General features: G+C 43.9%; 1 protein-coding gene across 3 annotated transcripts in view; it reads right to left on the reverse strand.

Annotated features, from left to right (window-relative positions):
• Positions 1–208: 208 nt before the first annotated feature.
• The window catches only part of CAMK1D (calcium/calmodulin dependent protein kinase ID), a 205,392-nt gene continuing 186,519 nt past the window's right edge, over positions 209–19,081 (reverse strand). The window contains exons 9-11 of one of the 3 annotated variants that reach the window (XM_079304370.1): positions 12,486–12,573; positions 11,202–11,340; positions 209–4,153 (exon numbers count right to left, since the gene is read on the reverse strand). In XM_079304370.1, coding sequence (XP_079160496.1) covers positions 4,107–4,153; positions 11,202–11,340; positions 12,486–12,573 — 274 coding nt within the window. In that variant the 3' untranslated portion in view covers positions 209–4,106. Of the gene's footprint in view, positions 4,154–6,749; positions 7,743–11,201; positions 11,341–12,485; positions 12,574–19,081 lie in introns of those variants that run through there. The other 2 variants (XM_079304371.1, XM_079304369.1) reach the window with 2 other exon arrangements.

Below are 19,081 nucleotides of genomic sequence, written 5' to 3' on the forward strand. Positions count from 1 at the left end.
AAATCCAAAGGATAAATCATCCTTTTTATTCTTTTCCCTATGGAGTGAACTGGGGAGAAAGCCTTATCATTCTCCTTTGGAACATAAAGGAACATCATTGCATAAAACACATCAGGGCAGTGGAGCAGCCACAGAAATTATTCACTCCCTTTCTTGCATGTGGGTGGAGACTCATGCACTCAAAATCATCAGACTTCACATCAGGCTAGTTTAATTGGATTTATTGGAGGAAAACAATTAGTAATCCCTTTAAATTGTCATTATGATAGAAATTTCGATATGTATACATGATTGTCAAGGCAGAGAACCACTTGCAATGTAGCCCCATTAACAATTTGCAGAACTGCAAACTCATTACGCAGATAAAACTTTTGCAATGCCTTAATACATGCATGGAGTAAATACACATTTTCCCTTCTTTTTGGACATGGATGCTGTTACGAACTTGTTATCAATCACAAGACCTGCAATATTAGGCACACTGACATTCCTTGATTAAGAGTTAAGCCTTTGTAGAAAACATGCTTGCATTTCCATTAGAAATCAACTGAGGGATGTTTTGCAGTTTGGGATATTTGGGGAGTCACTATTCTGGGCAGACTAGGCTTTTATTTATTATTTATTTATTTATTTATTTTTCCCCACAATGTTTTCTGGCTCAAATAAAATATCTATCTAAAAAAGGCCCAAACAGGCCAAAATACTGTTTCTGAACTAGAGGTCAATGTACAGCAGATCACTGATGTTGTGTTGACCAAAACATGAGTTGCACCAACTGAGTTGCAACCTTCCACACTTCACTTTGGGGGTTATGCTTGATCTAATAAGACTCAGCCTGTGTGATGCCATGCTGTGCTCAGAGGATGCAAGATAAGAGATGGAAAAGCTCAGAGCTGCTCTGACCAACCTCCTGGGAGCTCCCACCCACCAGGAGCCACCACATCCACCTCCTCACAGAGCCTGGTGCTGCCTCAGCAATCTGAACTCAGGCTGGTTTACAGCTGTAATTGATGATTTGTTGTGCTGCCATACAGTGATTTGGCAATGGCACAGCCCTGCCTGAGCACCAGCCTTCAAGGGGAGGATCAAGATTTCTTGGTGTTTTCAGCCACCATGGAGAATAATTTCCAAGGACTATACACCAGCAGGGTGCTTGCTCCCCTGGCCTGATGCTTGGCATGCCCTTGCCAGGAACTCAGAGCAGTTTCCCAGTCCTTTCAGATGACTCTGCTTTGAGTGTTGGGAGCTCGAGCATCTTCCACACAACAGCCACTCAGGGACCAAAACCCTGCTGATGCCCAAAGAGGTTTGGGCTGGAGCTAATTCAAGAACCATCCTGTACCCTGCCTTGGAAAGACCAGCACAGATGAAAATGGGTCAATGACTAAGGGGAGAGAGGCAAGGGCATGGTTTTCATGTGAAAGAAGGAAAAGTACCACACCAAACTCTTCCATGGATAAATGGTATTACTTGGAGGTTCAGGGATTAAATGGCAGTATTTAGGTGGTGATGCTTTGGAAAGGATGGGATAGTTTAGCTCAGCTCTCTGCCCTATTTTGTGCAGGCAAAGAATGTTAGTCCCCAATATACATTTCATTCTGCAACAGATGAGAAAGAACTCTCTTGTAGGAAGAGAAAAATACTAAGAATTGAGTGAACCAATCTGAATTTTCACTAGGGAAAACAAACCAAAAAGAAAAAAACAAAGAGACATACCAACATGTTTCTTGGTAGCTCTAAGCATTAGTGACCCAGGGAAGAAATTTTTGATGCAGATCAAATTTGCAAGTGTTGTATAAAGAAAGGGATTCTCACCTCCCCAGCTCCCTGCTTCTACACTTGTGTATGTGACTGCTGCCTAATTTTAAGCTGCTCTGGATGGTGACTCTTCCTGTACATGCTGCAGAGCACTCAACAGAAAGACAAAATACATTACCAGGCTTTGCAGTATCTTGTTTACAAAACATCAGCTTTTGCATTTACTGAAACATAACAATGGATTTCGAGTTACAGATACATTGAGTCATTTAAAAGCAATACACAGAAGTAATTCCCTCAGAGAGAAGGTTGGGTTGAATGTGCATAAAGAAAAGGCTTGGGAAATACAGAAACAGTGAACAGCAGTTGAATACATGCAGTGCAGTATCATGCATTTATTGGACAGCTGATGCCATCACCAGCTCAGCACTGTTTTTTCACAATGCTTGCGAGCGCACATGCCCTGGTTCCACTCTGGAGTATAGAAAAACTGTAAGAACCATTCCACTGACCTTAGCATTTATGAAGAGGAGGGGAAAAAAATGTTACCTGGATAGATAAGTGGCACTATATGTGGTGGGGAAGGGGGTCTTGAAATCCAGAGTCCAGGCTAAAGAGCCTCTATGCTCTGCTACAAACACTAATCACACAGCTTGACCCAACCACGCAGCCAGACCAAAAACCTGGGCCAGCTCCTAATCACCCACAGGAGGGATCTGTGATCCCAATATCCACAACACATGTGCACACACAAACACACACGTGTCACAGAGATCAGAGCACCCACAGACAGGGTGGGAAGGCAGGACCTGGCTGTGGGGATGAGAGGAAAAACAAAAGGGATTGGGTAAAACTTGCAGCAGGGTGTGAAATATGGGATGGCTGGTTCACCAGGGGAAACAAGAGTTCATGCAGCGTTTGTGAGCAGGCTGCTGTTCCCTCACTCAGCCATTGCTGACAGTGATTTGCCAACCACTCCTCCACTCTTGGTTTTGATGCTGTTTTCCTTGGATACCATAATCTCCGTGTGTGTTTCTGCTTTTTGCTTGAATGAGTGTTCGAGTTTCTGGTGCAAATAAACACAATAAGGAAGGCAAAACTCCTTCCCTTTAGTAATTTTTGGGATGCATTCAGGACACAATTCAGACAGGTAAATATGTATGGGAGCAAGAACAGGAATAATTGCATCAAATGAAAATTTCCATATACTGAATGGAAGCCACTTCTGTACCCTGGGGCTCAGCCTAGAAACTGTTATTTTGCCAGTAGATGAATCCCCTGGTTCTTTGGAAAGAGCAAAAGGAACAAGCTACAGCATGCATGATCATGCTGGCAAAGTCAGTCTGGTGTTTTTATCTGGTGCTCTTTCAGTGCTGCTCAGAGCTGGAGCTGTTATCACAGGAGGAAGTAATAGCACAGGTTTCCCTAGAGCTGATCTTGTTAATGCCAAGTTCACATCAAAGGGCAATATCCTCTTTGTTTGCCAATGGCTGAAAGCTATCTGGCTTTCTCTGGCAGTTTGCTTCCCTAAAAATAGGAAGGGACAGCCTTGGGGCCAGCTGCAGCCACATTTCGTGGGCACCCTGGAGGCCCGTGTTCTGGTTTGCAGAGGGCTTGGGGAGAAAAACCTGAGATTAGGGGTTATGCTGGCCCTGGCACAGAAAAAAACCTCAGGACAAAACCTGAATTTCATCAGAAGCAGCCAGGGACCCAAAAGAACTGGTAATAAAAAAATTACTGTCAATAGTCATGGAGGAATGCAGGACACAAGCACAGCAGAAACCTCTAATCAATGCCTACAGCAGAACTACATGGACATGTCTACCAGTGGGATCACACCCCTTTTTATGGTTTGATACATGTCAGGAATGAACCAAATTTCTTGGTTTTATTTCAGCACCACAACCATAACAGATATACAAAGCATAGGTAAAATCCTACCTTTTTTTTTTTTTTTTTTTTTTTTTTTTTTGTACCCACTACTCTAATGCCACCTGTACAACAGCAACCAGGACAAAAGAGACAGCAGCAGCAGCAGAGTGACAGTCTCAGGAAAGCAACACTGCCAGGTTTCCCCCCACTCCTACTTCCCCACTGGCCAGGCTGCAGGGCCAATATCCATTTTGTGCTGCAGAAAGGGTGATCCAGCAGAGAGTTAGGGTGCACTGGGAATGAAGTCACATGCAAAATCATCAGCAGAAGCCCTTGCCACTGCAATACTGACTTTCAGCTCGCAGAGTTCATGGGCAGCCTGTCCTCACAACTTCTTCTGAGGCTAAGGGGCCAGCTGGAGCTTTTCTGGATTTTTTGTTTGTTTTGTTTTCCCAGCAAGAGCACTGCTGTTGGCATCAGAGATGGCCTCTGTGACTCTGGAGGTAAAAATCAACAATCAAAGCTGCAAGCAAAGAAAAAGAAGGGGAAGGAGCTGAGGAAAACAAGTTACAAAGGAAAAACACATCGGTACCAGTAAAGTAAAGCAGAAAAGGGTAACAAACAGAGTCCAGGCTGAAGTCCTCATGCAAGCAGCAAATCATAGATTGTTTAGTAGGACAGTTCATTGGAAAAGAGCCCAGAGTGATTTTTCTACCTAGTCCTTCATGGCAAGGCCAGCTGGGAATTCGCTTTGAAGCTTCTACTGTGGAGCTATTTGGCCATTCCCCCATATCCACATTATTTATTCTACACTTGCATTCTCCTGTGAGTGGCTGAGCAGAAGCAGGCTGGGGCAGGGGAAGGACATGCAGAAGCACTGGAGCATCCCTGGCAAGCAAGGCTGGAGTGTTTGCCCTAACAGGCTCTGCTGCCAAGGGCCAAATCCCCCGAGGTCTGCCCTGGGTGCTGCCAAGTCACCCCTGTCGACAGATTTACCCAGATTCAAACTGAGAGGTTTTAACCAAGTGATGCTTCAGGAGAGATCTCTAAGCATTTGGTGAACCTCTGTCAGGTCTCCAGCTGTGTTTCACTGATACCAAAGAGGAGCTCCCCACCACAAAAAAGTAGCAGAAAGAAACAATTTTGCTCTTAAGTGCTTCTATTTCTTATCTTATGACCCCAGCAGTTGATAGCAAGCCAAAGAGAATGATAATAAATTACACAACCAAGGCAGAATATTACTTGCAGAAACAAAACCAAATCACACTAATTCCAACAATAGAAAGAAAGAATACCCCTCCCAACAACAACAAAAAAAAAGCCCACAGAAAGCACCTGGCAAGGAGGGGCAGCCAGCATGGGAGCCCCCATCTGCAGGACAGCATGTCTGCCTTTGCTCCTGTCACTGCTCTTTGTTTTGGAGATGGAAATCCATTCACTTTTCTTTTTTCTGCAAGATTGATTTGGATGCTGTATTTTGATCAGTGGCCACAGCAACTGCTGAGGTTCAGTTTAAACCAGACCTCAGGTTTCAGAAGAGAAGGCGCAGAGGGAACACGTGAGCCCAACCTTTAAAACTGCTCTACAGAGACAAAATCATTCCCTAACTAAATCCTGCTTTTGGTTGCATGTGTGTAAACATGGGGAACTCCACTGATGCCAGACTGGGATATTGTCCATTTACAGCCTGCAACTGGAGCAGAATAGAGTCAACTGTGCTTATGAAATCACGGGGTTCAAAATACCATTAATTTCTCAGGGCTGGAGTCTCTCTTGGGGCTTTAGTAGTGTTCTACTTGTGTTTTGATGCTTTTGCAGCAAGACATAAAGAGCTCAGATGTAAATGCTCGCAGAAAGTGTATGGTGGCAATGGCCAGGGTATGGGGACAGGAGTGTGACTTGCAGCAAGGGGATCCCCTTCCCCTCAGTCTGCCCTAATCTTGGTCAGAAATCTTCACTGTGCAAATTATATGGAGTTTTGCTGTAAGCCCCCAACAGTTCAGTATCTGCCATCTTTCCTAAAATGAGGAATTGAAGTTGAAGCTTTTCCTGTGTGAGTATCCATGCCAGCTGCAGCACGGTGAAGTGCACACAGAGCACCCAGGGCTCAGCCAGATGTGCCACAGCCCTCTGGAAACAGGGAGCAACTTAGCACAGAGGAAACCAGACATGTGGTGCAGCAGATTCAAGTGCCACTGAAGGAATGGCTATTTCAAACAGAGCCAGTGCTCACTGGCACCTGCTTTCCCAGCTTTTATTTTTTTTCCCAAGGGTTTTTTTAGTGTGATGGATGAAATCCTAGTTCTGCCATGTGAAGCCAACCAATTAAAGCTGGAGCAGGATATAGAAGTCCCAATGAAAAATACCTCTCTTATGGCCTCTCCCAGCACAGGCACTATTGCCTGAGACATTCAGTTCTGTCTGTGACTGGCTTTCAGAATTTCTTGTGCAGGATAAGTGAGGCAAGTGTGGCAGCAGAGCAGGCTGCAGGGAATTGTGCCTCTGGCAGGGATGGATCTATCTGGGATGTGAGAGGCTCAGAGTGCCCAGGGAAGAGCCTGTGCCACCTGCCTCCCCTCCCACCTCATCAAAGCAAAATCAGATGGGAATTTCATTGAGGTAACCTGGAGGGAGCCCTTTAGCAAATTGGGCAAATTTGCTCTCTTCTCTGTTTCATGATGCTTTAATGCACAGCAGCACAGCAGTTGTGGTGGCTGTTCCTGCATAGGCACCAGCACAAAGAGCCCGGGAAGTGCATGCATTCAGTAATTTAAAAAAGGGTAAATTGGGCTTGCTTTGGTATATGAGCATCTGGGGAGGAGAGAGAGCCAGTGCCACCACTGCCACCAGCTGTGCCTTTCAGTGGGGTCCTGCTTTCCCAGCTCAGACTCCTTGTCAACCCTCACCTGATCATGATGGAGCTACACTACACCAGACCCTGCACTGGCACCCAAGAATCTCACAGTGCTTTACAGAGGGCTTCAAGCACCTCTCCTCTCCCCACTTTTGGCTACTCTGAGAGGTGCTGAGCATCAGCAATGCCAGGCAAAGCCCCAAGGAGCTGTGGGTGCTCAGAATCTCTCTCATGAAACCCTTGGGCTGGATGCACCCCATGAGGGCTGCACAGCAAATCAGTGGTGGAGGAGGATGATTGTCACCTGTGTATCTTCCTTTTCTTTCCCTCTGCTTACAACACATAGCAGCTAGAAGGAGATGGGAGCTTCAGGATGAAACTGTGCTCTGTCATTTCCCTTTCACAGCCTGACTCCATCTACCTGCCTCTCCTCTGAAACAAGGGTGCTGATCCCCAGCACACCAGGAATGAGGCCAAGGATGAGCTGAGTCCCAGCTGGTGGCAATTTAATTCTCCCCATGGCCTTCAAGGAGGAGGATGGGGGGGGGGGAAAGCAGAAGTTTCTTATTTTGAGCAGTAATAGCTCTGCTAAAGCCAGATTTGCAGTCCAATTTGAGGAGCAAGAAATGGCATGCCATTGAAATCCTCCCATGTTGCAAAGTTAATGCCGATTCCTACCTACAGAAATAGCCTATCCCCCAGCAAACTGGAAGAGGGATATTACTTGAAGTAATTTTAAAAAGAAAAAAAAGCTCAGAAAAGTATTTCTATTTAAATAATCCAGTTGAGATGTTTGTAGTTAATGGAAAAAAATACAACATATACTGTTACCTACACTGAGAAAAAGAGTAAATCACTGGGGGAAAGAATGAGTGTTCATTAGTTAGAACATTGCTAGACTGACATACATATATATATTTATGTATATATGTATATATATATGTATATATATGTACAGCACCAGAGACTGTTAGATTCCGTTCCTCCTGGAGTCATTGCAGTTTGTGATAAATGAAACATTTCAGAATCGCAGTATAAAATATGGCCATAAAAAAATCTTCTTTCTTCTAGTCCTTGGCCGAGCAGGGCAGAGGGCCCGGGCCCCTGGCAGCCCCTGCTCCTCGCCGCCCCGGCGCTCACTTGCTCCCTGTGTGCACTGTGGTCACTGTGGTGGCTCTGGGTCTCCGGTCCCCTCCTACCGCAGAAACGCCTGAAGGAGCAGATGAAACAAAACTACAGAGAGTGGATGGAGACATACCTAAAAGGGAAGCCAGAAACACAGTTAGAAATGTTATTTTTTTGGAGGCGGGGGCTTGGGCAAAGCTGGGTTTGTTTCGTAGCGCGGTACGGAGAGGATTGCGGCTGGAGAGGGGCTGCTGCTCTTCCTGCAGGGTGGGTTGGCTGGGAACATCCACAGGGCATCCTCTGCCCATGGCCATGCACCTGCATCCACCTGCAGGGCACACACATCTCACAGGGACCCAAGGCCCAGTTTTGCTATGGATTCAGCCACACTGATGCCACGGTTCCAGGGCTGAAGGCAAAGAGTTGTGGGATGCAAAAATCCCTCCAGCACTGCACTTGCTGAGAATTATTTCCTCTTGGGCATGTTAAAGATGATTAAATGCCTCACCATGGCCATCTAGCTAAACAAATAGACTGTGCACCTGGGCTAAACACTGCTCCCCAGGCATCCTGGGAAGCTGCTGATAAAGAAGTACAGTGGGTGAAATTCGCTGTTGAGTTCCAATAAATCTGGAGGGAATGTAAATGTGTGTGACTTGGACATCACTCTAGTGACAGCTCACATTGCTCCAGGATTTGTTGGGATGTCTCCAGAACTTCCAGCTGAGATGTAGGTTGACGTGAGGTTGAGTATCTCTTGAGTACCAGCATTCTGGTGCAACAAAAGCTGTTGGGTGGGAACCTGGCATGGTCACCTTGCTCTGATAAGATGCAGGCTCAGAGTGATTAGAAATATAGTTCATTTTTCCAGACTGATGAATAAAGGATGGATGGAGCCTATCTTAATATACTCTCAGACTGAAGTTTGGCATGGCCTTTTGACTCTTCAGGACCTTTTTGATTCTTGTTAGGACTTTTAACTACTTTTCCATGCTCCAAGGAGGCATTTCAATTTCAAGGATAACTATGCTGCACCTATACTTGGCCACATTCCATTTCCCATTGACATTTGACAACTTGGCTGCAATTTATCTAGTACCTTAAAAACACAGAGCTCTAGGATCTATAAGTAATCTAGGCAGTCCAATCATGACTAAATTAGATAAACCAGTACAGACTGAGAATCAGGCCAATACACTTGAGAAATCCTGACTGATTCCTTAGGAATCCCTTCCTGTTTCCTCACAGGTAGCATAATCCAGCCTAATGCCTGATCTCTGCCCTATTACAGAGGTTTTAGATGAAGCCTGACATAACTTACTCTCAGGAAAAGGCTTGCACTTAATTGTCTTCACTGATGTGAAATTGCTGCATTTGAAACTACTTGGAGAGTTCATAAAGTGTCTATTAATAGCATCAGGCAGCATTCTGTTGTGCAATGGTGGCACAGCTGGATCATGTAACTTTCTGCATGGGATCTTTCTCGTGCAAGGAATCTGTACCCAGAGAAAACAGACAAGAAATAAAGAGGTAGGACAGAGACCTCAGAGATTTCCTTTTTCCTATCAGGAGTTATTGGGTGGAAAGTATTTGATATGTCAGCTCTCTCTTAACTCCTTGTATTTACTTGTGGCTCTCCTTATTGGTTCTCTGGGGCTCCAGTATCTCCTAACTCTTTAAGTGATTTCTTTGTGGAAGGAAAGCTCTTATGCATTGTCTGCCAAGCTGGACTTGATCTAGGATGCTTGGAAATCTTCCAATGTTTTTCTGTCTCGTATTTCGGACATGTAAAAACTCATCCTATCTTAACACATCTGGTTTAATCCTTCATGTTCTGGTCGACTTCATCACTGCAAAATATGGTTGGATTCTCCACAGGGACCTGCTGGTTCTGTAGTGGTTAAACAGATTTCTTTCTCTTCCCACCGTTCCTGTTCACACACATTTTAATACTTTTCAGACCACTAATTGCCATTAATTAACACCATTTGAGATTAATCAAATGGATGGATGGAGATTAATCACCCACCAGTTTAACTGCATTAATGACCCACCAGTTTAGCAGCATTCATCAGATGCTCTAGACCTGACTGGGGTCCAGCCTTGCCATACTGCAACAGGAACCAAAATCAAGGGACATTTCTCCCACACAGGGGATTTTCTACATTGCTGCTTGGCCAGTGTGTGGTTGGAAGTGTTCTGAGGATGGTCAGCATCACTCCTTTGCAGGTGCCAAGTGTGTGCCAGCAGCACAGTGATGATTTTATTGGCAGCAGCTGTAGGATTTGGCACTGGGCATCACAAACTGAATTCCCACCAGTATGCAGAGGGAAGGGGCTCACCCCTGGCTCAGACATAGCACAGGCTGAAAAAACATCTCACAGAGCACCCACAAGGCAGAACCCACCCCAGCTGAGGGGGAAAATGTGCCCATTTTGGCAGCAAAAGGAAACAACTTCCACACAGGACTGTGGATGGTGGCATGTCCTTGTCAAGGAACAGAGGGTGGCAAGCAGGGGTGGCAGAAGCAGAGAGCAGCATTATCCAAAACCCATCCTGAGTTAATGGGTGTTTTCAGCTCCAGGATAGTGCAAGGTACAGTCTAGAAATGACTACTTCAGTGCAGAGCAAAGCATTTATTTTTAGTGTTGCACTTTGAAGCAACTCCCCCAACTGTAAAGCCCACATCCCTCCATTTCATGATACAAAATATCTACAGATGGACACGACAGAATAAAATAAATGCTCGGAAGCCAGAGAATAAAAAAGGCTTCATTGCAAAGGATGCATTTCTGTCTTCTAAATAATCCCTTTGCTGCCATATCCTCTTTCCTGGCGTTCAGAAAAAATATATATCCCAAACATCTGAGTCCAGTGGGCAGCTTGCAAAGATCAATTATAGCACAAAACAAACATGGCAGAGGGCCAAGTCCCATGGTGGTGCACAGAGTCTGAATCCTGCTCAGACAAATGAACCTCTTTGTGCAGGAGCTTAGCTTGGCCCAGGAAGAAAGAAGATGGGTCTGACTGGCAGGATCAGTCTTCTCCACAGAAATGGAAAGTATGGTAATTTTTATAGAAAATAATAATACTATAAAATCATATACTGTATGTATATGATTTTATAAAAATAAAAATTTTATAAAAATGTATAAAAATTTTATAAAATAATATACTGTATGTATACCTATCATAATACTGTAAAATCAAACATAAGTTCGGCTAAACTTTTTCAAATTTCAACCAAATACAAAACTTTGTTGTTGTGGGGGTCTGGGTCTTTTTTCCAAGCAAAAGCCCTTTTTCTCCACAAGAAACTGTGATTTTCTTGCAAAACTCAACAACGAAAACCTCTTTATTTTTTTCTAATTTTTTTTTTAATTTTTTTTTTTTTTTAAGCGCATAGTCTTTTCCAATCGAAACACATTTTCCACATGCCCAAAAACAACAGCCCGTTCCGAATCCTTATTTTAAACACCTGCTTGCACAAAGCCAAACCTAGGGGCAGCGAGGACTGCAGCCTGGGGCCGGGGGAGGCGGGGATGCCGCGGGTTTGTCGCGGTAGGAGCAATCCTGGATTTTGGCTACTCACAGTCTTTGCGCGTGGCGGTGTCGGGGAGTGGCGTGGCCAGGCTGAGGCTGCTGGGCACGCTGGCACTGCCACTGTCCAGGCTGCTGCCGAGGTGTAGCCGCCTCATGTGCCGCACCACTGCCGTGGCGTTGAACGCTTGCTGCAGGAAAATGGCAAGAAAGGAATCGGGAATAGCAAAAGTTGGAGAGGGAAGGGTTATTTGTGCTCCTCTCCCTGCTGCTCAGGGTCAGAAGGGAATAAAGTTGCTATCTTTCAAATTTTTCTTGGATTCTAAACTAGGAAGTGCATTATCAAATCTTTGTTCTCCTAAAGCTCAGCTGGGATGCAGTAGTCTACAAAAAATAACATTTGACTGTCTTAGGTTGCAATACAGGATGTGACCAAAAATATGTATTCTATCACCATCTGTTAGAAACCAGGTGGGACAGTATTCTTTATATTTTCCCAACCCATCCTCCCTCCAGGAGATATCTCCTGTTAATGGGCCATTGAGTCCCAGTTCATGACTGATAAAATTACATCATCCCATTGGGAGATGCTCCAGCCAGGGGGAGGAACCAAGCATTTTCTACCTAGATGAAAACTGAGATTTGGAACACCAAAGCAGCCTTTTCCACTGGATTCCAGAGGAAAGCCAGACCTTTCCACATCATCACTGCACCTTTCTACAGGACCACTTCTTCAGCTAAACCACGTCTGCCACTGCAGTAGGGCTGCAGCCACCATTTAATGAAACTGTTGCCAACACGCTGACTGTTGGGGTGTCAGGTCACTGACTCTGTCAGTGCTTTTTTTGGAGGGCTTTGCTTTTTGTAATACTGTATTTTCTATTTTAATTTTTCTAGTAAAGAACTGTTATTCCTATTTCCCATATCCTTGTCTGAGAGTCCCTTAATTTCAAAAGTATAATAATTTGGAGAGAAGGGGTTTACATTCTCCATTTCAAAGAGAGGCTCTGGCCTTTCTTAGTAGATACCAGTCTTTCAAACCTGGACATTGACAAATCCATCCCTGCCCCAACACACATTTCTTCATGTCCCTGCATGGTGCTGACCCCACTCCACCAAAAACCACAGGTGCTTTAGCTATGAACAGCCCCATTCCCATTTCTCACACTCATTATATTTGATATTTGGCAAACACCATCCTGTATAAAAGGCCCTGCAGGGTAACCTAAGCCTGGACCAACCCTTCTGACCACAATTTTGGGCCACAAAAGCACTACGCTGCCATGGGGGTGGCAGAGCTGTGTGTCAGTGTCACCCCTCAGGACACGTCACTTACTCTCCATTTGCTTTTTGCAAAGTTCTTCCGGATCTGGGCGCTGACCGACTCATGGATGTTTTTGTTGAGTGCTGTATCTCCAGCAATCCTGAAATGGACAGAGCAGGCACATTTTAGAGATCTTTTCGTCTCCTTGAATACTCTTACTTTTTCCCCTCAGCAGAGAGGCTGCTGCCAGGTGTGGCTGCACCTGCAGTGACAATGATTTCATTCACACAAAGGCTCAAACTTCCCACGGCTGCCTCTGCTGGCAGCTGTGCTGGAAAATCTGGGGCAATAAAAGCCAGTGTAGATAAGGCTTGTAGGTCTGGCAGCTACAAAGAGGAATGGGCTGATTTTGTTGGTGCACGGCTGCTTTCTATCACCATTACAGCCCCAGATGAAAACATTCTACCTTTTTTTTTTCTTTACATCCAAAGACTTTACATCAACAGGCTGAGACTACTTTTAGCCTCAGCTATGCAGAAGCTTCCAGAGCCACTCCAACCTGCCTGATTTCTGTTTGCACTGGAGATTTTCCTGCCACCCTGCAATGTACATAGTCATTCATCGTGATTAATGCAGATTTACAGTAAAGCAGAGACATGGACACTCATTGAAGCAGCACAGGCTGCACAAAGAGCTTAAGCTGAACAACACTTAACCTAAAAGAATTGATTTATCTTGCATAGTTTCCTTCATAGATAAAGATATCTTCAAATCTTCACTAAACTCTGTTATTTCAAGGGGATTTTATTGATTCATTTAACTCCTCAAGGCATGACATCTGTTGAAAGAGCAGGCGCTGCAATGAACTGATGTTGGGCTATATGATGTGGTAATTAGAACTAATGTAGGTGATGCAAGGAGGCAAAGATTGCCTTGCATGTTGTATGTGATATTTTCAGAAATCAATTTTTTTAGCCACAGTGTAGAAAAACAATGTGCATTAGCAATAAAAAAATTATAATAAATTTAATAATCCACCAGGACCAGAGTGTCCCAGTCTGGGAAGCTCCAACAGGATAATCAGAAGGTCTGGGAAACTCAGCAGTCATCTAGTCCTTCATCCCACTCCAGCTCTGTCAAAATAATGTTGACAAATATTTGACAAACTAAAAGATCTCTGAAAAGATGGAGACTCCTCAGGCAACCTATTCCAGTGCCTCACTATCTCCTAGAAGACATGGAAAATAATTTATTCCCTTTGTCTTTGAAGCATCCTTTCACATATTTGAAGACTGTTATCATGACTTCTCTCAGTCTTCTCTTCTCTAGACTAAACAGATTCTTTCACTGTTTCTTCATAACTCATGTTTTCTAATCCTCTGATCTAGTGAGCTCCTCTGGACTTTCTCCAGCTAGTCCACATCTTCCTTCAAGGGCAGCACCCGAACTTTCTCTGTTTTCCAACTAAGGCAGCAGAATGGCAGCACTGCTTTGTGCTTCTAAAAGACAAGACTCTGCTTACATTCCCCAGCCTGCTGCTTCCATTTACGTGTCCTGTGCATTGGAGACAGCCCTTTTGCTTTGCCCAGATCATTCCAAACTGTAGCCCTGTTCTTCTGAGGACATGCTGCCTTCTCTGCCTTCATGTCCTTGGCACATCTAAGAAATGCTGAGAACAGCCTTCTCCAAATTGCTGCTGCCTTCCAGCTGACAGCCACCTCCAGGATCTTCACCAGAGAGATGAGAGGAATGACTTACCCTTGGGAGAAAGGGCTAAACCCTCATGTCCTAAGAGTGGAGACCCACCAATCCCATCCTGTTGTAACTGAGCTCATCTCTATTGGTTTATTCAAGAGTGCTGGAGCCAGCATGACTGTGGGCAGGAAGGAGAAGGGCTCCCTTTCAGGGTGACTCTCCCAGCTGGGAAGGGAAGTCTCACTGCCACTGCCACGTAGCCTCTGCCTCAAGCAGACAGAAGAACTGGGCAAAGCACAGCTCCCAAATGGCTCCTGACTTCCTCTCTTGGGTCCCTGTGCTGTTGATAGAGAAAGGGAGATGTTTGGCTGAGAACTGGATGATCTTCAGATCTTTATTTGAAGATGGTTCTTCTGATCACCTTTCCCATTGACAACAAGGCAAGTTGGATTTCCTGGATTTCCCACTGGGGCCAGGTGACCAAAATCTTTGTGAGGCACTATCTGGGTTAAGTGTCATGTTCACTGTTCCATCCTCTGTCCTGCACAGTGAATAGTGCCAGGCTCAGCACACACCCTGATGGATCCCAAGCAGTCCACACTCCCAGACAGCCCTAGCAGAGTTTCCTGATGGGAGTGCAAACCACTAGTCAGAATCATTCCAAAATGTCACGAGCACCCTGCTCTGTCCAAGAACACCTCCTTGATGAGGGCAGGTGCCCTCAACACACACCAGCTGGGAGCACTGGCTGTCACACTACAGATCTCAGAAAAAACTACAAGCCAAACCATCCCTTCAGTAACTGATCAAAGAGACCAAGACAGAAAATTCACTTGCAAAGGACATTTTCCCAGCAAAGCTAATGACGCATTTTGCTTTACAAACAAGTTGGTTAACAAACTCTATAAGAACAGATCCTATTTCCCACCTGTCAAATCTTATTTTGGAAACATAGAACAAGTTCTTGGGGCATGATGCCCTTGCCAGCTCTTCCAGAAGACTGCTCTTGCCAGTTTCCACAAGGATTTGAAAATATTTTTTGTCATATGAAGCTTTTGATTGGGTGTGTAGCCCCAGTATAGGCTATATATTTTTTTTTACTATTTAGTTTAGGGATCATTTTCTGAAATGCTGGTGGTTTCAATAAGAAACTGCTGGTTCCAAGAATTCACAGACTGTCTTCTACCACCCCTAACTCTATGTTCACTATGCAATTCTTGTAATTCCAGGAAAAAAGTCTTGGTATTTGGGTGTTTTCCAGATAGGCAGAATAGTATTTGCTTACTTCACAAGGGGGTGGACATCCTGTAAACCCTCAGATGCTACAGCAGTGGAACCGTCCTACACCTTAGGTCTCTTCAGCAACATTAGCACCTTGCAGATGATAGTTTCTAATCAGAGCAAACTAACAGCACTGCTGGGGCTAATTGAGTGCAGCAGGAGCTGTTCAAACACGTGCTGGAAGGCTGAGTGGTGTGGCTCAGAATGCAGCCTCAGCTGCCAAAGTCGGGAGTGGGATTGTTCCCCAAGCTGCCTTTGAAGAAATTCCCTGCTAATCCTGTGATGCTGTAACAGGAGCACTGTGCTTCCAGACTGTATTTTGCACTTGGAGGATCTTGTAACTTTTATGAAATACTCCTGGTGTTATAGTGTTTAGAGTATAGTTTTATTTCTAGGAAAACAATAGCAATGTTATCATCCCTTTGCTGTTGGTGCTGTTCTGGAGATGTGGGGGTTTCAGGGCACAGAAGAGGTGGAGGGAGAAGGGAGAAGTCACATCTTTTGTACTCTCAACTGGTGGATATGAAAACTGAGATATGCCTTGGATACACAGATCTACTCTGTGGTGGGTATCATGAGCATCCTCACATCTATACCAAATGTATTTAATCATGAACTTTAGTTCCCTTGCTGATAAAAGAAAGAAAGAAATTAAGATATACTGGTTTTAGTGCATTTATAATTTCCTTCCTGCATTTCCCCAACTCTCCAGTCCACAGGCTATAAACCATCTCCTTTTTCCTTTTAGGACAAAAATACCTTAGTATCTTTCTTTTTTTTTTCTTTCTTTCTTCCTCCCTCTCTATCAGAACATACACTTTGCCTCTAGAAATCAGCTCCATTTTCACTGAGAAACTGCAATCAATTTCAGCTAATCAGACTGATGTTTATCTAGTTTTGAACAATAGTTTCTGGCTTTGCAGTTAACTTTGAAGTTAACTATGTCAGCACTGAAGTTTTTTTTTTTTTACCAACTGTACTACTTGGCCCAGTAAAAGACATTGTTTCTACCTACCACACACATACACAAAAATAAAATTAAACAAATCAGAATAATGTATCCTCTGTAATCCTGCTGAGCATCACCTAGAACCAAGCAAGGACTAATTAGTCCAAGTGGAACCTGGATTTTCTCTCAGGATTCTTTTTTTGCATCACCTGAAAGCAGCTGCATCCTAACAATGGAACTTTATGTAGAAGCTGGTTTTCCATCCAGTTGTCAATATATAACTGTCTCGATGCACAGAATTGGATACCAAGAGACCAAGAATGATGGCTCCCCATCCTGAACACATCCACTGAAGCTAAGAAGGGTATTTCTCATGAATAACCATAACAAGTCTAATCCTGCACATGAGAGGAATCTAATCTAATGATCAAATATTATTTCATAGTATCTAATTTATTTTAGCTCTCTAGCTGACTTCAAACTTATCACACCAATTTATCTGGCCATACCACTTCTAAGCTTTGAGAGGAACCTCCAATAAAGACAAAACAAACAAATTTCCTTTTGGGCAGTTCTTCACTAGCACACTGCAAGCAAAAGTCTCTCTCATCCTCCCTGCCCACCAAGGCAGGCAGAACCTTTCATCTACCATTATTTTCTGAACCTTCCTTCTGAAGGCAGCCAACTCAAATGCTGTGCTGGCCAAAAAGTGCTTGGAAATACTCCTGAGTATGATGACAGGAAACATGGAGTTAGCTGTAATGGATAATGCTGAGGGATCATAACTCTTCTATATGCACACACACATCCATGCATGTGTATAAATATACACACACACACTGTATCAGTGATGTTCCAAAATAAATAGAGTGCAGGGATGAACTCGATAAGAGTTTGATTTAATGTTGTAAACATCAGCAGTTCCCTTCAGGAAAGCCTTTTCACACTTCAAACAATTGTCTGAGAACTGAGCTCTTTGTAAACCATGGGTGGAAATTATTATCTGGCTTGTGCTCTCTGGCACATCATCAACACTTGGAGTCATGGTCACCATTTGCAGAGGCTCAGTCCTTGCCAGAGCTTTGTGGTTCCTCAGTTTAGGTGTGGCTGGACATTGGTACATCCCAAGGATCTTCTCTCCCTCTTCACAAGCAATGGGGAAAGGCCAGGACCACACTCCTACCTGCAGACACTGGGGTTTAACTGGTGCCACAAGCTCCTTCTCCCTTCTACAGTTTGTGTATTCACAATCTCTGTATGGAGGCAATTAATCCATCATCCTTTAATTTAGATGTCTCAAATTGCCTTTGATGCCATGAGTGCCTTCAGCACACAGACTTAAATCTCATCTAAGTTCACTTGTTTAATACATGACAGACTAAATAAATTCATGGCAGCCCTTCTAACTTCTGTATTACCTTCCTAACTACTGGACTTTGTCCTCACCCTCTGAGCACTGCTTTCTTTCCCTCTGATCCCAGCCTGGAGGCTGAATTTGGCTCTGCAGGACCTAGTTTGACCTGATGGGGAGCACACTTTGATAATCCTTGTGGGTCCCTTCCATCTCAGGATATTCTGTTTCTATGAGTCTATAGCTGGAACAAAACAGGTCCTCAGGTTTCTGCTGCTCCCCCCTAAACACTGCAGGCTGAGCCACTGCACTAAACAGGATGTGGGCTCTGACATGGCAATATATTTAATAAACTTAATTGCTGTCTTTAAAATGAGCCAGGGAAGCATTAAAATGTATCAGGCTGCAGCAAAATCACCCCATTCTTTTGTTAACTTCATTTTCCATGTCCTTTTTGAAAAGTCACAGTGGGAAAAGCTGTGCAGAACATTGCACCTTTGCAACACACCATAAACAGTGCAAACCTCACTGAAAGATACACTATAAAATAAATAACTTTTGCAGTGGAAAGCATAAGTCACCTATATTAGACTGGAGAAATCTGTATAAATGGACAGGCAGGGGTGGAGTCATTACACCAACAAGTCTCACACACTGTACTGTTTCTGCTACCATACTCCACTGCAATTATTAGCCTTGTTTTCTGCCAGCTCTGAACATACCATCCCCCTACCAAGGCCATTTGATTATAAATAGCAAGACACCACATAAATGCAGGCATGTGGTGAGCAGATACACTGCACAAAAGTGGGCCATTGGGAAGAAGTGTTGACTTTTTTTAGGGTCTGATCCCATGTAAAATGTTTAGTCATGTGAATAGCTGTCTATTCTGGAGCAGTTTCCCAAAATTCAAAGATATTATTAACTTTAAAGGCACAAATGTAATATCTTGCAAGATCCAGTTCCTGCAAACCCTGTTTGGAAGGTTTTAATGAAACCATGGTGATTAAAATAAAAGGTGTGTTTTAGAATGTCCAAGAATCAGTTTGTTCTTCACAAATGCTACATATTGAAACAACAAAATCTCCTGGCCAGGTACCCATGTCATGCACAGTTAACTACTTTCAGCACAATCAGATTATAAAATATGTATTCATTATTCATTATTTGATAGATTTCTTCCTAATTGGTGAAGATCCAAATGATCTGATACTGCAGAGGAAGATTTCACTGGAGGAAGCAAAAGGGAAAGCTGGAAAATGTTACTACATGAAGCCACCTCACCAGATACATATTAATTTTATACCATTTGCACAGCAACAGTGACCCAGTGAGGTCTGTGTTCTGCTGTTGAAACAAGGAGAGAAAGCCCAAATCTCACTGAAGTCTGGC

This window comes from Erithacus rubecula (assembly GCF_903797595.1).
Source record: "Erithacus rubecula genome assembly, chromosome: 4".
Lineage (NCBI taxonomy): Eukaryota > Metazoa > Chordata > Aves > Passeriformes > Muscicapidae > Erithacus > Erithacus rubecula.